This window comes from Setaria viridis, chromosome 9 (genome assembly GCF_005286985.2).
Source record: "Setaria viridis chromosome 9, Setaria_viridis_v4.0, whole genome shotgun sequence".
Classification (NCBI taxonomy): Eukaryota; Viridiplantae; Streptophyta; class Magnoliopsida; order Poales; family Poaceae; genus Setaria; species Setaria viridis.
The window spans coordinates 43,051,136-43,068,509 of record NC_048271.2 but is presented as its reverse complement, the minus strand read 5'-3'; the positions used below and the strand labels follow the sequence as shown (position 1 = coordinate 43,068,509).

Below are 17,374 nucleotides of genomic sequence, written 5' to 3'. Positions count from 1 at the left end.
TATCAGAGTGCGAGTACTGAAGCCGATCGAAGACGTTTAGACTATGGAGATCCCGTTTGATTTGTCTGCAAATCCACATATAAGCATTTTCATAGGTAGGATCGTGAAACCAAGCACACATCTAGTTCTAGGTCCATATATAATAAATGCGGCCAACTCAATTCGATCTTGTGCAAGAAAAACATGCACCGGTGCTACATGCAGTACTGCCAACCGTATGCTACACATGCTCTCCACGGCTCTCTAAGCCTTTCCACGGCGTTTTGGCTTCTCTTTTATTTGTCTTGCTTTTTCTTTCCTTTCTATCAATAATATATCGCGGCAATCCTCTTGCTATCTTTTCGAGAGAAAAAAACATGCTCACTAATCATCCTACAAGATCATATGACCATATGATACCTGCCTATATATAAACACCACTAGTTTCTTCAAGAGAAACCTACCAGCAGTCTCACGATCGAGCAAGAGGAGACGAGAAGCAGACGAGCTGATAGCAAAGCTCATGGGTGCCGGCGTGTGGGCGGCCCTGCAGGTGGCCGCTCTCCTGCCGCTGCTGCTCGCGCTGTGGTGGCACCTCGTGTGGCGCCCGCGCGCCGTGGCACGGTCATTCGCGAGACAGGGTATCCGGGGGGCGCCCTACACGTTCCTAGTCGGGTCCATGCTGAAGGCAAAGCGGCTGCTGTTGGCCGGCCGGACTGGGGCGGCGCCCATGGACGCCGGCAACCACGACATCGTCCCCGTTGTGCTCCGGCGGCTCCATACTTGGACGGCTGAATATGGTAAATTGTTTTGTATTTTTTTTTCACGCAGACATACAAAGTATAACACTCGCTCTCTTTGTGAATATGGTCATGTAAACCATACTCCTATACAAACGTCCTTTGGGTGTTGATTGCTCAGGGAGAACATTCCTGTTCTGGGTCGGACCAATCCCCGCAATCTGCTCTACTGATCTTGAGCTGATTAAGGAAGTGCTCACAGACAGGACAGGCATGTTCCAGAAGGATTACTTGATCCCCGTTCTAAAATTTCTCATCGGCAACGGGGTCATACTAACAAATGGAGACGAATGGAAACGACATCGGAAACTAGTCCTTCCGGCTTTCAACCATGAGAAGCTCAAGGTAACGAGATCCAAACTCTACGCTTTCGATCATCTGTGAGCACAATATGACTGGCTTTGGTTGTGTGTTTCCAGAGCATGTCAGAGGTGACGACTCGAGTCACCGAACAGATGATACAGGCATGGCGCACCCAAATACAGCAAAGCAGTGGCCACCGAGCAGCTGAAATAGACATGACCAATGCCTTCTCTCAAGTGACTGAAGAGGTCATCGGTCGTCTCGCGTTTGGCACGAGCCACCGGAAATCCAGGGAGGTCATCCTCGCCGCGATGCGCGAGATGCAAAAGATTGCAACCGTAGCCATCAGGGATCCTCCGATACTCTGGTAACAGTCTAACTCCTTGCATTATTTTGTTATGGATCCACATGAAAAGCGTTAGGATTCAAATCAAAGCTCCATTAACTTTTGTTTTCTTCGCTCAATTGTACTTAATTAGGTATCTGCCGACTCGTGGCAACTTACGGGTACGGCGTTTGGACAGAGTGTTGAGGACCGAGATCATGGCGATGGTGCAGGAACGGGTAGCGGCTGCCAAAGACGGCGGCGCGTACGGGGACGATCTGGTCGGGATTTTGCTGGAGCAGCGAGGGAGCGGCGAGACGCTGACGGCCGACGAGGTGATCGACGAGTGCAAGACCTTCTTCGCCGCGGGGCAGGAGACCACGGCCACCCTCCTCGTCTGGGCCATGTTCCTGCTCGCCGTGCACCCGCAGTGGCAAGACAGGGTCAGGGAGGAGGTCCTCCGGGAGTTCCGCGGCGGCGACGGCGAGGCCCCCAACGCCGATGTCCTCGGCAACCTGAAGCTGGTAAGCACTGCATCTCATCTCCCAGATCGAGATAATCATCATTGCGAGCAAGCACGCACACCTACATGTAAGCTCATCGTCACTCATCATGCTTGCAGCTCCACATGGTTCTGCTCGAGACGTCGCGCCTCTACCCGCCGATCGTATACATACAACGGAGAGCCGCCATGGACGTCGTCCTCGGAGGCATCAAGGTGCCCCAGGGGACGGTGATCTCGATCCCCATCGCCATGCTGCACCGGGACAAGGAGGTCTGGGGGCCCGACGCCGACGAGTTCAACCCCATGAGGTTCGAGCACGGCGCAACGAAGGCCGCCAAGGACCCCAAGGCGCTGCTGTCTTTCTCCCTGGGCCCGAGAGCCTGCATCGGCCAGAGCTTCGGCGTCATGGAAGCGCAGATTGTCATGGCCTCGCTCCTCAGCAACTTCTCCTTCTCACTGGCCCCCAAGTATGTTCACAAGCCCAGGTATTTCATCTCGTTGGCACCCAAACTTGGGATGCCTCTCATCGTGAAGAAACTAAACGAGTGAGGCAAGGAAGGATGCGAGGAGCACGTAATTGTTGTATTGTATGAATAAATGAACACCAATCTACTAACTTCATTTCAAATTGTAGGTCGTTCAAACTTTTCTAGATACATAATTTTTGTTAGGCACATAGATATATATTATGTCAGGCACATAGATATATATTATGTCAGCAAAATCTATGCATTTAGAAAAACTAAAACAATCTACAATTGGAAATGAAGAGAGTAGTATATTGGTAGTGTGACCCTTCATCCAACCCTTTTATAAAATTCAATAATGAGTTAGCAGGATGCCCCCCCCGCAATCGTACCGAGTATTAAGAATATATCGCCATCTTCCCTTTATATATCACCACCGCTGAAGTTTCATAGACATTGGAGTTCAGTTGTTGCTTCTTTCGATTTCTCTTGATTCTCTCAGGAGCATGGGGTTTCCCAAAATTAGTGAAGTCCTGATCTTTTCATGATTTTTTTTAAACATTGGCAGGAGCACTGCCTTGCATTTAAGTAAGAAAGCAGCTCAGGATTACAATGAATACAATGATCAGGTTATTACATAATAAAGGTTCCATCACGGTGAACACTAGAACTAAGAGGGAAACATGATCACCTAAGATTCAAGGAGCTCCTCTCCCAACAGCGGAGTCCCACAGGCTCTTCGTTGCGTTAGAATGTCATTCTTGATGAACTCGAACACTTGGTCAGGCCGAAGCGTAGAGTTGTTAAATATCCTTCGATTCCTCTCCTTCCAAATGTTTCATGTTGTGTACATCACAATTGCAGCCACTAACCTTTGCTGGTTGGCATTGAGTGGCGCCAAAACCCTGTCCCACCATTCATGAACATCAGCTGCATCTCCTAGGAGGAGATTGCCATCAGCATCATTCAGTAGGCTTGCCCCCGATCCCATCAGCACCATCAGCACCATTCGTGAATTATTAAGATCCTTTGAAGGACTCACCATGTCACAGTGGTTTGGTCAGGTCAGATTTCAGATTTCCGTTGCAAATTTCAGATTTATTTCTACACGCTGGCGGCTGGAAGATTCGGCTTGTAGATTTTCTCGTACGTTGCCGTATGCTTTCAAACTTTAGGGCAGTGATGCTCCGACGTGCACAAAAATTTGCACGCCGGGCTATGATGATCAGGTGTTACTGACAACATGTGGGAGCTTTTTGGACTTGGTGACCAATACTCGGACCTGTGATTGAGACCGTCCGTCTCCGAATAATCAGTAAAAACATAGCACATATATACTTCTCCCTTCGTTTCAAATTATAAGTTATTCCAACTTTCTTGAAGAGTCAAAGCATCTCAAGTTTGATCAAATTTATACAATAAAGTACTAACATTCATGATACCAAATAAATGCTATCAGTTTCTTCATTAAATATAGGGGGTGTTTGGATATCTTTGCTAAACTTTAGCAGCTAAAAATTGCTAAACTTTAATTGCTAAAGTTTAGTTGCTAAAGTTTAGTCAAGGCTGTTTGGATACCTTTGCTAAACAACATTTAATGAGTTGGATAAAGACATGTTTGCCCTTAATGAATGCTAACCAGACAAGCAATAATGAGGGGCAAAGGGTGTCCACCCCACCTTTTAGCAAGGTTTAGCAACAAAAACTTGCTAAAGGGCTAAAGTTTAGCAACCATAGTTTAACAAACTTTAGCAAGAGTGTTTGGCAATTTTTTGCTAAAAGTTGCTAAACTTTAGCTGCTAAAGTTTAGCAAGGGGTATCCAAACACCCCCATATTTTCATAGTATATCTATTTGGTGCCATAAATTTTTGTGATCCTCTTATAATTTTGATTAAATATAAAATTGTTTGACTTTCCAAAAAAGTTGGAATGACTTGTAATTTGGAACGGAGAGAGCAGTAGCTAGGTATATAACATGCTTGAATGTTGTGGTGCTCACCTCCCATCCCATGGTATATGTTGACATCACACGATACGTGCACATATATAAGACCGAACTCGATCTCCACACCACACGCCAGAGAAACCACGAATGATCACGAAAGAGTCACGACGAACGTGTGGGGGAGATCGACCAGGCCGGCAAGGAAAGCTAGCTAGCTCTACCAGACGAACAACTAGGGAGAGGAGGAGATCGAGAAACATGCATGCATCATACCAGCTAAATGAATGAATAGGAAGGCCCTGGTGGTGGCAGCATGGGGGCTCTGCTCCTGGCCGCGCTGCTGCTGCTGCTGATCGTGGTGATCGCGCTGTGGTGGCGCCTCGTGCGGCGGCCGCGAGCCGTAGCGCGGTCGCTGGCGAGGCAGGGGATCCGGGGCCCGGCCTACAGGTTCCTGGTGGGGTCCTTGCCGGAGGCGAAGCGGCTGGCGGTGGCCACCCGGAGACGGGCTCCGCCCCTGGACGTCGGCTCCCACGACATCATGCCCTTCCTGCTGCCGCCGTTCCACAGATGGGTCGCTGATTACGGTAAACCATACGGAAATCAAATTCAATATCAGTGGAGTAGTACGTGGAGGTGTGAAATGTGATCGAAGCACGCACTTAGTTTAATTTCTTGTTGTTCATTCAGGGACAACATTCCTGTACTGGATCGGGCCAATCCCTGCGATCTTCTCCGTTGATCTAGAGTTGATCAAGGAGGTGCTTACAGACAGGAGGGGCCTGTTTGCCAAGGATTTCATGGTCCCCATTCTCAAAGTCCTCTTGGGCAACGGGCTCATATTGGCAAACGGGGACGACTGGAGACGGCACCGGAAAGTTGTCCTCCCAGCTTTCAACCACGAGAGGATCAAGGTCGCAAAGATCACGCTCATGCACCTATATATACACATGCACGTATGAACAGATTTAGCCGCAGCTGACTTTGGTTATGATGATTTTGCCTCGTGTTCAGAGCATGTCGGCGGTGACGGCAGAAGCTACGGAGCAGATGACGCGGCGATGGCGTGACCAGATACTGCAAGGCGGCGCTCACCAAGCAGCGGAAATACATGTCGACCGCGCCATCTCCGACCTGACAGCGGAGATCATCGGCCGCGTGGCTTTCGGCACGAGCCACCACGAAGCCGGCGAGGTCCTCCTCCTGATGCACGAGATGCAGGAGATGGGCGCCGCGGCCATGCTGGATGCCCCGATACTCTGGTAATTTAATTATATAAAGCGTGCATAGATCAAGTCATCGAGCTCGATGATGGCATTGCCAGGTTTTGATTCCGTTTCATGTTCTAGGCATATGCCGACGCGGCGCAACTTAAAGGTGCGACGTCTGGACAAGCTGCTGAGGACCAAGATCATGGCGATGATGGAGGCACGGGTGGCGGCCGCCAAGGACGAAGACAATTACAGCAGCGGCCATGGCGGTGGCGGTGGCTACGGCGACGACCTGCTCGGGCTAATGCTGGAGGCGTGGTCGCCGGAGCGGCAAGGGAGCGACGCGACGTCGACGCTGACAACCGAAGAGGTGATCGACGAGTGCAAGACCTTCTTCGGCGCGGGGCACGAAACCACTGCCACCCTCCTCGTCTGGACCATGTTCCTGCTCAGCACGCACCCGCAATGGCAGGAGAAGGTCAGGGAGGAGGTCCTCCGCGAATTCTCCGGCGCCGACGACGGCGGCGTCGTCGTCCCCAACTCCGACGTCCTCGCCAAATTGAAGTTGGTATGTAGCTTGCAGCTGACTCTCAAGATACATATAAGTATATAATGCAACCACCACATGCAGCTTCACATGGTTCTGCTCGAGACGCTGAGGCTGTACCCCCCGATCGTGTTCATACAACGGACGACCTCCTCGGACGTCGTGCTCAGGGGCATCGAGGTGCCCCGGGGCACAGCGATATCGATCCCCATCGGCATGCTGCAGCGGGACAAGGAGGTGTGGGGCTCCGACGCCGACGAGTTCAACCCCATGAGGTTCAGGAATGGCGTCTCGAGGGCCGCCAGGGACCCCAACGCGCTGCTGTCTTTCTCTCTGGGACCGAGGGCCTGCACTGGCCAGAGCTTCGGCGTCGTAGAAGCGCAGGTTGTCATGGCGATGATCCTCAGGAAGTTCTCCTTCTCCCTGTCCCCCACGTACGTTCACAAGCCAAAGTATGTCGTCTCGTTGACTCCCAAGAGTGGGATGCCGCTCATCTTAAGGAACCTCGATGGGTGAGAGAAGATTGCCTATAGGTTTCTAGCTAGTAGTGTACTATGGACAAATTTGCATCGACATACCAAAGTATTAGTTTTTTATTAGATAGGTTAGTTCCGTAGCGGGTGTGTGTGCTTTGCATAGGTTTCATTTAAATGTTTATGAAATTTATACTCCTTCCATTCTCATTTTCTATATAGCTAGTTTGACTGTACAAGATCAATCTGTAACCATTATTTTTCTATAATATTTTGAAAATAGTTTAAAATCATAATCATTTTCGTCCATCATCTAGCAGTTAGCTAAGGTATTGTGTGGTAGAACCAAGCTGTATGCATCCCATGATGCATAGAAGTTGGAAATTAGCAAGTGCCTCCCGAATCCTGAATTCTATTTGTTTTCTTGCTATTTCAAGGTCATGCGCCAGCACAAAATCACAACGCATGCACAGCTGCACACATTCGGCCCAAAATATATCCCTCAGAAAAAAAAGACAAACAAAACGAAATGAAAAAAAATACAGAAATGGTATGCATGGGCTGAAAGTGGAAAGAGGAATTATGTTTGTGCACGGTGCACACATTCGGCCCATATACACACAGAAATAACCAGAACAGCATTAATGCAAACATCCTGTACATTAAAAACACTTGCACGAATCTTGAAACGAAATTTCTATCCGGCTGATGATGTTTAGAAATTTCGTTTGTTTTTGAGCCTTTTTGCCCTTTTCTCGGCTCTGGCAAGTTGGAGCCCACAAATCTGAGCCATTTACGAGGCCTACCAAAAGTATGTAAGGTTGACCAGCCTTCCTTTTGGGCCTTGGGCCAGAGATATCGATTCGTCCATTCGAGCTCAAAGTGTCTCCTCATCTTCCTTCTCCCGGCCCGTTCAAGATGATCCAATATCAATTCGTCCATTCCTCTGGGAAAAAAAAATCAGGGGAACAACTGAAACAGAAAGGAAAAAAGAAGAAGAAAATACCATAAAATTTCTGGAAATTCTGGTCAGCTATAGGCCCAACCTTACTAGGGAGACTAAATTAAATTCTCGAGTTAAGGCGCTTGATTTTATTGCATCCAGAAATTAAACCACCGTGTCAAATCCTTTCCATCATCAGTTACTACTGCCCGAGAAGTGAAACGCATTGCTCTCCTTGAATGACAACAGTTGTTACACGCAGCTAGCAGTCGTACCGGTGGAATGGAGGCAATCAAAACCCTACACTACAGCAGCAATAAGCAACCGCCACAAGTCGTGAAACCGCGGGGGATCAGAGGGTCATGCAGCTCGCATGCACCGCACGAACCTCTCCTATCTCCGTGCCCTCCCTCACCGCCTCACGTACGCAACGATTCGGTCTGATCCTCCGATCGATCGGCATATATGCGTGGCGCGTGCTCGGTGCTCCCATACATATCGGCCGCCCGCTCCCACGCTCTTCTCCTATAACCCCCTGCACTCCCACCACCACCACCACCACCACGACGTACGTTACCTCCCCGCGCGCCCGCCTCGCTCTTTATAAACACCCCTGCGGCCACTCGCCGATCACTCCTCCTGTATTCGCAGTTTCACATCCATAGCTTCCTCGCTCGGCGTTTGTTGAGTTCCACACACACCATCAGCCTTCTTCCTGGGAGAGACAGGCAGGCAGAGAGGCGATCAGAGGCAGGCATGGGTCTCCCCCTCGAGCAGTGGCGCGGCGGCGAGGCGGACGGCAAGGAGGCGGCGGAGTCGTCGTCGGCCGGGTGCAGGACGCCCGGCGGCAACGGCCAGGCTGCGCGCGGCGGGGCGGCGGGCGGGGACTGCCCCGCCGCGCCCAGGAAGAGGAGGGCCCCCGCGGGGGCGGTCTCGCAGCAGCAGCAGCGCAGGGACTACTACAACGGCGCCGACGTCGAGGCCTTCTTCGCCGCGCACAACCTCTAGATGACCGACCTGCTGCCGTGTCTGCAGGACGTACGGAGCAGCTAGCTAGCCACCACCAGTAGTCTCTCGTCTCTTGTCGCCGGTGCACGCATAAATTAAGCACGGCTGTGTGTTAGAGCCGGGCGTAGCCTCTTCCCGCTAACGTATGTACGTACGGAGTCTGTACCCTGATCGTTGATCGAGATTGTACATTACTACCTAGTTGCTAGTGTCTAGTAGTAGTTCTTGACTTCTCAGTTTAGGTCTGGTAATCGTCTGAAATATGATCTGCTGGTGATGCCATGTACTAGTAGCATCTAGCTTAGGATCTGTGTAAGGGGAGAGCTTGTATCTGTCAACAAGTTGCATTGTGTGCACATTCTAGTGTGTGATCTCCGAACTAAATGAAGTTTATCCTTAACTACTTTCTGTGCTGATTGACCTACTGATGTCATTGTTGGTGACGTCCTCTCGTTCACTGAAAATTCCCCATCATATGTATCGACAAACGTTTTTGTGTTACTGACTGGTCTGCTCTAGCTACCAAGGATACATGTGCACGGGACATTTTCTCAGTGTGTGTACCGATTCCTACAAATTGTGGCAGGCCTCCAGCTTAGATTAGAGCCTGCTGTACGTAAGGGAGCTTTTGTTTCCAGTTTAGGCCACGGTTGGAACTGTGAGCCAGTCAGACCCCCAAAATAAACTGGCTGCTGTGGCAGTAGCCAGAATATAGGAGGGGCGTGGCAAAAATACCCTACCCTTAATAATTGTTTTGTGTAGTGCACAAGGATCGGAGTATCAGATATTCAGGTGTCAGAGGCCTGTGTTTGAGCAAAAACCCATGATGATGATGCCTTCGTTCGTTCCTCGCAAAAGTAAAACGTTGGTGCCTTTTGCTGCGTGCATGCAGCTTGGCACTGAATTATAGCCTTGCTGTATGCCCACTGATTCCCATCATGAGAACTGATCGGTCAGAAACCTGCGTGACAGCGCAGTGCAGGACTGGACGCAAATGATGATCCCCCTCCAATATACAGAGCAGGAACTTTCTACATTCAGGTGCTCCCCAGTTCTTATCCTGAAAGGCTGACCACTTTCTACATCCAGGTGGTCCTCTTGTCCACACAGTTGAAATGCATGTGAACAACAAGCTAGTAGTAGTAGACCCCCACTTCACTACTTCAGTGATATGTGTGCATGATCCATTGGTCCGGCAAGATCTGCTGTACTGAACCAGAGCGAGCGAGCTGGAGGTTTGGGGTTCAGACTGACTTCAGACTCCAGCTGGGTATCATGTCACCCTTGCAAAAGAAGTTGTTAGGATAGGAATACGACCGTCTTTTCAAAAGTCTTACTGAACTGGAGCATCGTACTCTACTCGGTGCTCTCGCACCTGCATGATGGACATCTATCCTACATTGCAAAGTTGACTACTGCCTTTGTTTTTTCTGAATCTTTTTCCCGCACGCAGGTTACCTGCAGAAATTCATGGCTTCCTTAGAGCCTGTGGTCGTTCTTATGGTCTCTTATTTTGATTAGCATCGTTCTTGGGAATCATACTGGGAGCATCAGTGTACGTGCACCTAAATTTTAAGCCTTTGGTGCTCCTGCAGTAGCTTTTTCTGAACTTGCGTGCCTTGTCGTTCGACCTGCTACTGCTAGGGCAATGATCATCAGTGGCCAGCAGTAGCTCACAGCCTGCAGCTGCAGAGGGGAGACCAAAAGATCTGAAAAGCTATACGATTTGTTTCCATGCTCTGCAGAAGTGCAGATGGATCAAGCTCTGCACTGCACTGCAGGTCGTCCGACAGGCACACGCAACGCGCGAACGGATAAGTGCCGTCCCGTACGGGCGATATTCCTCCCGATATTGCTTCCTGCATGGCTGACGCCTGCACTGGCATTTGGGCCTGCAGGGCCGTGGTTCAGTCGCTGGTATGATCGACGGTGTGCAGAGATAGATGGCTTTGGCCGGCCGGTGCAACAATTTCCACTGCAGTCAGGTCAGGTGGAGGTGGCAGGCCTGCAGTCTGCACGCAGCCTCTGCTGCACGGCACCTGCCATCGACCCTCGCTGCTGTAGAATCATCATCACCTATTCAACTGGAGACCTGGAGGCTGCCATGACATGCCAGCTTCCAATTCAGTTCATACCCTTGCAGGCGGCAATTTCAACTAGCTACCAGTAAGTGTTACTGCTTGATTATTCTCCAAATTTTCAGTGGGACGATCTTGGTCTCCGGCTTTTGTTCCTTTTGTTTGATTAACTAATCAATCATTCTGGAGCCATCATTTCGTTTACAAAACGTGCATGCTGCCGCTGTGGGCTGTGGCTACCCCTCTGTAGAAAATGCCAAAAAGTTGCCATGAATTACCACGAATGTATCCAAGACCAAGACACAAGTGTACAAGTCGTAGCGTTTGCTTTCTTCCTCACATGTTGTGGCCTCGACTACGACATGCTTGGACTGATTCACGGGAACTGTTGGAGCCCCAGCCGAGTAATGATAAACACTGAAAATAAAAACAGACAGGCCTAGACGATAACACAAGTGAAGAACTAACTCCGTGATCAGCCAGGAGCTACACATGTGCAGCATTGGTGTTACGTTTATGCTCATCTTCAGGTCCGTGGGATATCGACTGATCCAGTACTTGTACTCATGATTAGCACCGAGGAATCTTCAACTTTGCCTGGAGAAAAAAGCAGGAGAGAGTTGACAAGTGATACTAAGAGCAGAGATAAGGGACCAGCAGCTTGGTAGACGAGTAAACATAGGTACAGTTCAGTTACCGATTACCTCATGGAAGCATATACAATCTGACTCTGACAGCGAGCACGATATCATTGATATTTGATACTGCTACAGATGCATGAAGTCCATGGCCTCCAGGTAGGGAGAGCGAGTTCCATAAAAAAAAGGTAGGGAGAACGAGACAGGAGGTGGGGGCATGGGTGTGCACATGTGAAGGAGAGACCCACATTGATCGCCCTGCCTCTGCCAGGACCATGCATGCGGCAGCTCAGCTGGCCTAGTGATCTGTTGATCAGCGCAAAGAGGTTCAGGTAGAGATTGTTTCGTCAGGTTGTTAGAACCGTAGTTGACAGCTTTTTTCCTTTTTTTTTCCTTCTTCTTTCTTTCTTGTATTCTTTTTTGGATTTATCAAAACACATGAAGGTGGGCTCTTCTTTGGTGTCATCCTCAAGAAAACTCATCTCCTAAGTAGGGTGCGATCCATCACTTAGGCCCATCCCTTTCCCTTCTAGCACCCTTCCGGCCGAACTCTCCTGTTCCGACCCATTTGCTTTCCACATGCTAGCTACCACAACCCACCAATAACCAGCCCAGCCCATCTTATTATTACTAATTGGAGTTCCTTTTTGAAACCTCCAAGTCACCTAGAATACTAGGTGGATACTCTAGAAAAAAAGAAAAATTCTAGAAATTCTAAAAAACTCAAAATAACTAGCCACCAATCGGTAAATTCAAATCATCATAGCCATTGGATCTAATATATTTTCTAAAAAATTACCCACCTATGCCATTATGAAAATAACCTAAAGTAACCCCCTAAAATCTATATCTAAACTACCCATCTCTGCTATTATATAAAATAAACTAAAGTAACCCCCTAATTTTCATCAAAATTACCCACATATACCATTATAAAAATAATTTAAAATAACCCCCTAAATTTGCAACTAATTCTCACCACTAATACTTAAAAAATAACTTAAAGTAACTCTTAAATTTTCATCTATATTACCCAGTGACTGAATTACACGACTACCACTTTCCTGCCAGGTCACATGAATGCTTCTTCAGCCTACAATTCAGACCTTATTTTCCTTTTTGGATGGACTTAACTTAATTTTTATGGGTGTGGAAATGTTCCTGGGATATGAATGAAAATCATATGCCCATTATTAAAAAGAACATGAGGTAACCCTAAATTTGAATACAAATCACCTTAATTAAAAATATATACACTAATGTGTGATTCTAAATCATCTATTTCTTACACTATTGGTATATGATATAATAATTAAGGTATATACGCATGATGTGTATCACCATTTATAAAGATATAGAGGAAGTGATGAGAATATATATTTGTATGTTAAAATTATAGCTCAAACTTAGGATCCATTAAACAAATTCAATTGCATACATGTGATTTAAAGTGAAAAGTTAAAGATTATAAATGTGGATGAAAACATTATAGAGTAATTACTAACTAAAATTTATCACAATTGGATGAAGATAATAAGTATATATCTATATAAGTATTGTGTTCGAATATTTAACAAATGAGATGTAGCTCAAGGTAATAGTTTTTGTAGCAATGCGACCTCATTTGCATTAGTTCTCACGAGACACGCTAGAAGAAAAATAAATGCTAGAAATTCCAAAAATCAGAAACATCAAACATCAATTCTATAAACTCTAATAGTTAGTATATTATATTTTCTAAAAAGTTACCCACCACTATCATTATGAAAATGTTCTAAAATAAATCCTAAATCTATATCTAAATTATTGAGCTCTACCATTATAAAAAATAATCTAAAGTAACCCTATAATTTTTATCCAATTTACTCACGCATATCATTATAAAGTATAACTTAAAATATCATTCTTAATTTGAATCCATGTTACCCACGTATTTCGTTATTAAAAATAATATACAGTAAACACCTAAATCTTAATCTAATTATCTTCATATCCATCATACAAACATGTTCAATAGTAGACTAATATATGATTCTAAATTACCTATTTATGTCAATGTTAATATAGAAATTCTAAGTTAAGGTATATATGCATGATGAGTGTCAACATGATAGAGACCATACAAGCAAGGTCCTTGGGATGGCCTGATCTTCACGGCAGTAGGTTTCATAACAAGGATAACTTGCTGCACTTGCTGCAAGCAGCGGGTGATGCGACCAAGTGACGGGGAGAGAGAGGCATCAAAGAGAACTCCGACTCGATCTCTGACGAGCACAGAATCACGATCCGGGGTGGATGCGATCAAGCGCCAGGGTGAGAGGCACTGAAACCTTGAAGACTTCGACTCAATCACCGAACGATCATAGAACCAATATTTGGGGCTAATCTACATAAAACGGTGTAGTCTAACTGGAAGTCGTAGAGCACAAATTAGGGACCTCAGAGAGATCTCTTCACAAGTCCTCGAAGAACAGGGAAGAATAAGGGTGTGCAAGGCACTCAACAGCTCAACTGCAAAACCATATGAGGTTATCTATTCATCAAAATTTAACTTATTTTTCTTGTAATACATAGGGGTTATTTATACTAGGAACAACCCTCCTAGATAGGTATGAACTGAACTCTCCACGTTGGAAGGTGGAAGGTCAAGTGGTGAAGCATTCACGAGGTGACCTTTGAATCCCGTGCGTCTTCTCAGCTTCTGTGCAGTTTTCACTAAATCGGGCATAACTCCTTATTGGGAAGTCCAATGGACATGCGGTTTATTACATTGGAAAGTAGACTTGAAGCCCATTCCATCAATTACTCATTCACCTCCATAGATATCGGGAATCAAGAATTATGACTGATTTATTATGCAGGTCCGAACCGCTCAAACAGGAACAATCTGGACGTTTGGCTTCATTAGGTTGATCCACTCATATCCAAACGTTCCTTGTTGGTCCGTTTCTCATGATTTGCTTTGATTGTTGCGTTTCATCTTCATGTAGTGCGGTACCCACCTCTTCATGTGTAAACTTAATAACAACCCATGTAAAGGATTTAAGTAGTATAGAATTCTCAAGTATGTTGAAGTTAATTTCAGAAAGGAAAGCATGCACCTCGTGTTGGAGTTTCTTAGCACGGCTGGCTGTAATTGGTCCTTCATACACATGTGCTTGTGTATATGCATGGTCTTGTGTAACCGGTGGGATGTTCTCATCACAACATGTAGACCATTTATACATGTATGTGTGGAAATATGAAAAATATTGATTTTTATGCTAAACACAATGTATGGAGGTGTGATACAAAATGAAAAAAGTGTGAACGTGGATGAAAAAGTGTATAGAGTGATTATTAATTAAAAATAAATGATGACCGGATAAAGATAAATACACATCTATATGAGTATTATGTTGAAGTATTGAAAAGAATGAGAGAGTACTATGTAAACAACTTTGATTATTAGCTAAGAGTTTAATTTTTAAATACAATAATTTTAAAAATATTAGCTCGGGAGTATGGATTGATGGACTGGTGCTACTAAACGAGGACTCGATCAGGAGGATGAGCAGCGCCCTTATCCTGAACGGAACGCATTGAACGCTGTATCGAGCAGGTTTCCGCGCGCGCGCCTCCGCCTCTCCTTCCAGAAACACGTTGTACAAGCAGCTATATACATTACATGCATCCATGGCTTCTAGCTACCCTGCAGAAAGTGCCAGAAATTTTGATGAAATTTGTCTTCGAAAGGAGAGTTGTCAATTTTCATGCGGTGCGCTTGCATGCATCGACCCCGTGCTTTCTTATTTTCATGTGGTAGCTCGACTGCGACATGGGCCAGCGCCCGATTCCCGGACTCAACTGACATGGCCAAATTCACCAAATAGAGACACTGACTCAACTAGAAGAACAAAAGAGTACCCGCGACACTGAACAAGCGTTCGAAGCAGCTTGCTAGTTGCATTAATTGCTACTTAGACTACCGGGGCAAAATACATATTATATCCTTGTAAGAAAAATAAAAACAAAAATATTTAAGTTTACCACAGTTAGTATAGCATAACGCATGAGTACTTCTCAAAACCGGAGCAAATAATAAACCCCTGCTCAGCTCCTAACTAAACCACTCTGCAGGTTTTGTTTGATGTGGCACTGTAGTAGACGTGATTTGCTGACATGGCGCACTTGTCAGCACCTGGTCACTGCTAGGGCCCAGGAATCTTACAATGCAAGTTGCTTGACTGGAGAGGGGCCGGGGGGAAAAAGCAGGAGAGAGAAGTCTTCGTACGTAGTACTGTCGTACATGCTAACAGTAACAGTAGGGACTAGAAAAGGCATATAATCTCATAGTAAACATAAGTACATTTCGGTTACTGCATATGAAAGCACAGGACGGACGAAGCAGCGAGACTGATGGAGGAGAGAGCTCCGGCCGCCGGGGACCAGCAGGTGCGGCATGCCAACAAGCAATTAATCAGGCACGGATGGATCGACCGGCGCATGTGCATGTGAAGGACAGGGCGAGACCCACATCCGTGGAGAGAATTGGATAGGTGTTAGACTGTTAGTACGCGTGCCGTCGCTAGCTAGCTTATGTGTCTAGTATCGCGCGCAAACGGCCTGCGTGCATGGACCAGTGTCCATACGCATGCGGCACCTCACTCAGCTACTGCACTAGCTAGCACTACTGTGTGGTGAGCAGCGCGAAAGGAAAGCGAGGGAAAGGCGAAAGCGAGAGGCTCAGGTTGATTCGCCAGGGCCTCAGGGAAGGCGACGACGCAGTGCAAAGGGTGGTTGTTAAGGCCGGCCTGTGCCACCTTCAACTCTTTAATTTGGAGAAGTCCATGTCGTCCATGTTGCATGTTTCCTGTTAGATTTTATTTGTTATTTTTTTTATTTTGTGAAAGAAATCTTTGAACGAGCATCTTTTATTTTATTGACACCGTTGCGTTGATGACATGCATAATGTTTATTCAGGTCGTGACTTGCGTGGGGAAGTCCATTTTTAGCTCTAAGTTATTTGTTTAACTTCTTCTAGCTTCAACTTCAAGACAATGTAGGTCCCGTTGAGATTGGTTAAGAGATTATGGAAAGCTGACTTATAACTTGTGGTTTGTTATTCAAAGCTGGACTACTGTAAAAGTTGGGGCCCCGGTTTGGGTCCTCAAATTGTAGGAGCAGTTTTGTTGCTTTTGAATATCAATATTCTATAATGTCCACCATACTTTTTCGGTTGCGCACTATGATCCCTCTCAATCCATGAGAATCCGGCCTTAGCGGGAGTGGAAAGGATGCGAGATTGGTGAATAGTAATGGTGGGTAATTTCCTAGAAAATCCAATGGGCAGTTGGATCTTTTTTCCACACACCTAGCTGGTATAGCTTTTGGGGAGGCAACTCATGAGATTGGAACACTTTGAGCAAAGATTGTCAAACCTAGTCTATTTTATCAGGATCAGCTAGAGCTTTCGAAAATCGTAATCATAATCTACATGTCTAGCTGATCCAAACGGGGCTTCACCCAAACTGTCAAAACCGGCTCAATTTGTACCGTGGACCCGTTAAAATGGGTATTTTAAAAAAAAATATGATGACGTGGTGGCGGTACCGGTATTTGCTCTAAGTTGGCATTTTTTTCCACTCCAAAACTGGACCACAACATGGTGCATATATACATGTCAATTTGTCGCACTCGGCTACTACTTTCCCTCCCTCGCTAATGAATGCTGATGTTTTTTTGCCCGTGAGAAATGCACGCATGGAACAAAACGCCTAGATAACAAACGCTCCAAACGTACAGTAGTAGTAGCAGTTTCTTCCCCACCACCGTGCATCGCGCATGCATCCTTGTCCTATCCGTGAACCCGCGGACACGTACGATACGTCCGCCAGCCATGGCGATGCCGTGCGCCGCCCGTGCCCTGGACGACGTACGCCTCCAAGTCAAACGGGAACGTACCGGCCGGCGAGCCGGCTGCCTGCCCGTTGCGCGCGCTTGCTTTCGGCCGAAAGAGCGCGGCTGCCTGTGTGTCCATGCATCTTTATTCATCATCCAGAAAGGCGTGATCTCCCTGGAAGGATCACAGGATATACGCTCGCTTTGCAACTCGTGCTATTCCCGCCCTTGCTCGCTGGCCTACGTACTCCCGCGCTCTGCGCCTCGTGCTAAT

The 17,374-nt window shown here is 46.8% G+C and overlaps 3 protein-coding genes across 3 annotated transcripts; all 3 read left to right on the top strand.

The window, feature by feature from the left end:
- The first annotated feature begins 210 nt into the window (after window positions 1-210).
- LOC117835438 (cytochrome P450 709B2) lies at window positions 211-2,815 on the top strand. Its single transcript, XM_034714785.2, has 5 exons — window positions 211-779; window positions 901-1,124; window positions 1,199-1,449; window positions 1,562-1,931; window positions 2,030-2,815. Exons 1-5 carry the CDS (start codon window positions 503-505, stop codon window positions 2,459-2,461), a joined length of 1,554 nt encoding a protein of 517 aa, XP_034570676.1. The 5' UTR covers window positions 211-502; the 3' UTR covers window positions 2,462-2,815.
- Window positions 2,816-2,927: 112 nt separating this feature from the next.
- Window positions 2,928-6,852, top strand: LOC117840253 (cytochrome P450 709B2). Its single transcript, XM_034720733.2, has 5 exons — window positions 2,928-4,909; window positions 5,013-5,236; window positions 5,337-5,584; window positions 5,672-6,101; window positions 6,165-6,852. The coding sequence occupies exons 1-5, from the start codon at window positions 4,639-4,641 to the stop codon at window positions 6,594-6,596; spliced, it is 1,605 nt and encodes a 534-aa protein (XP_034576624.1). The 5' UTR covers window positions 2,928-4,638; the 3' UTR covers window positions 6,597-6,852.
- Window positions 6,853-7,712: 860 nt separating this feature from the next.
- LOC117840490 (uncharacterized) lies at window positions 7,713-8,907 on the top strand. The gene has a single exon (XM_034720997.2). The coding sequence runs from the start codon at window positions 8,253-8,255 to the stop codon at window positions 8,502-8,504; it is 252 nt and encodes an 83-aa protein (XP_034576888.1). The 5' UTR covers window positions 7,713-8,252; the 3' UTR covers window positions 8,505-8,907.
- The last annotated feature ends 8,467 nt before the right edge of the window (window positions 8,908-17,374 follow it).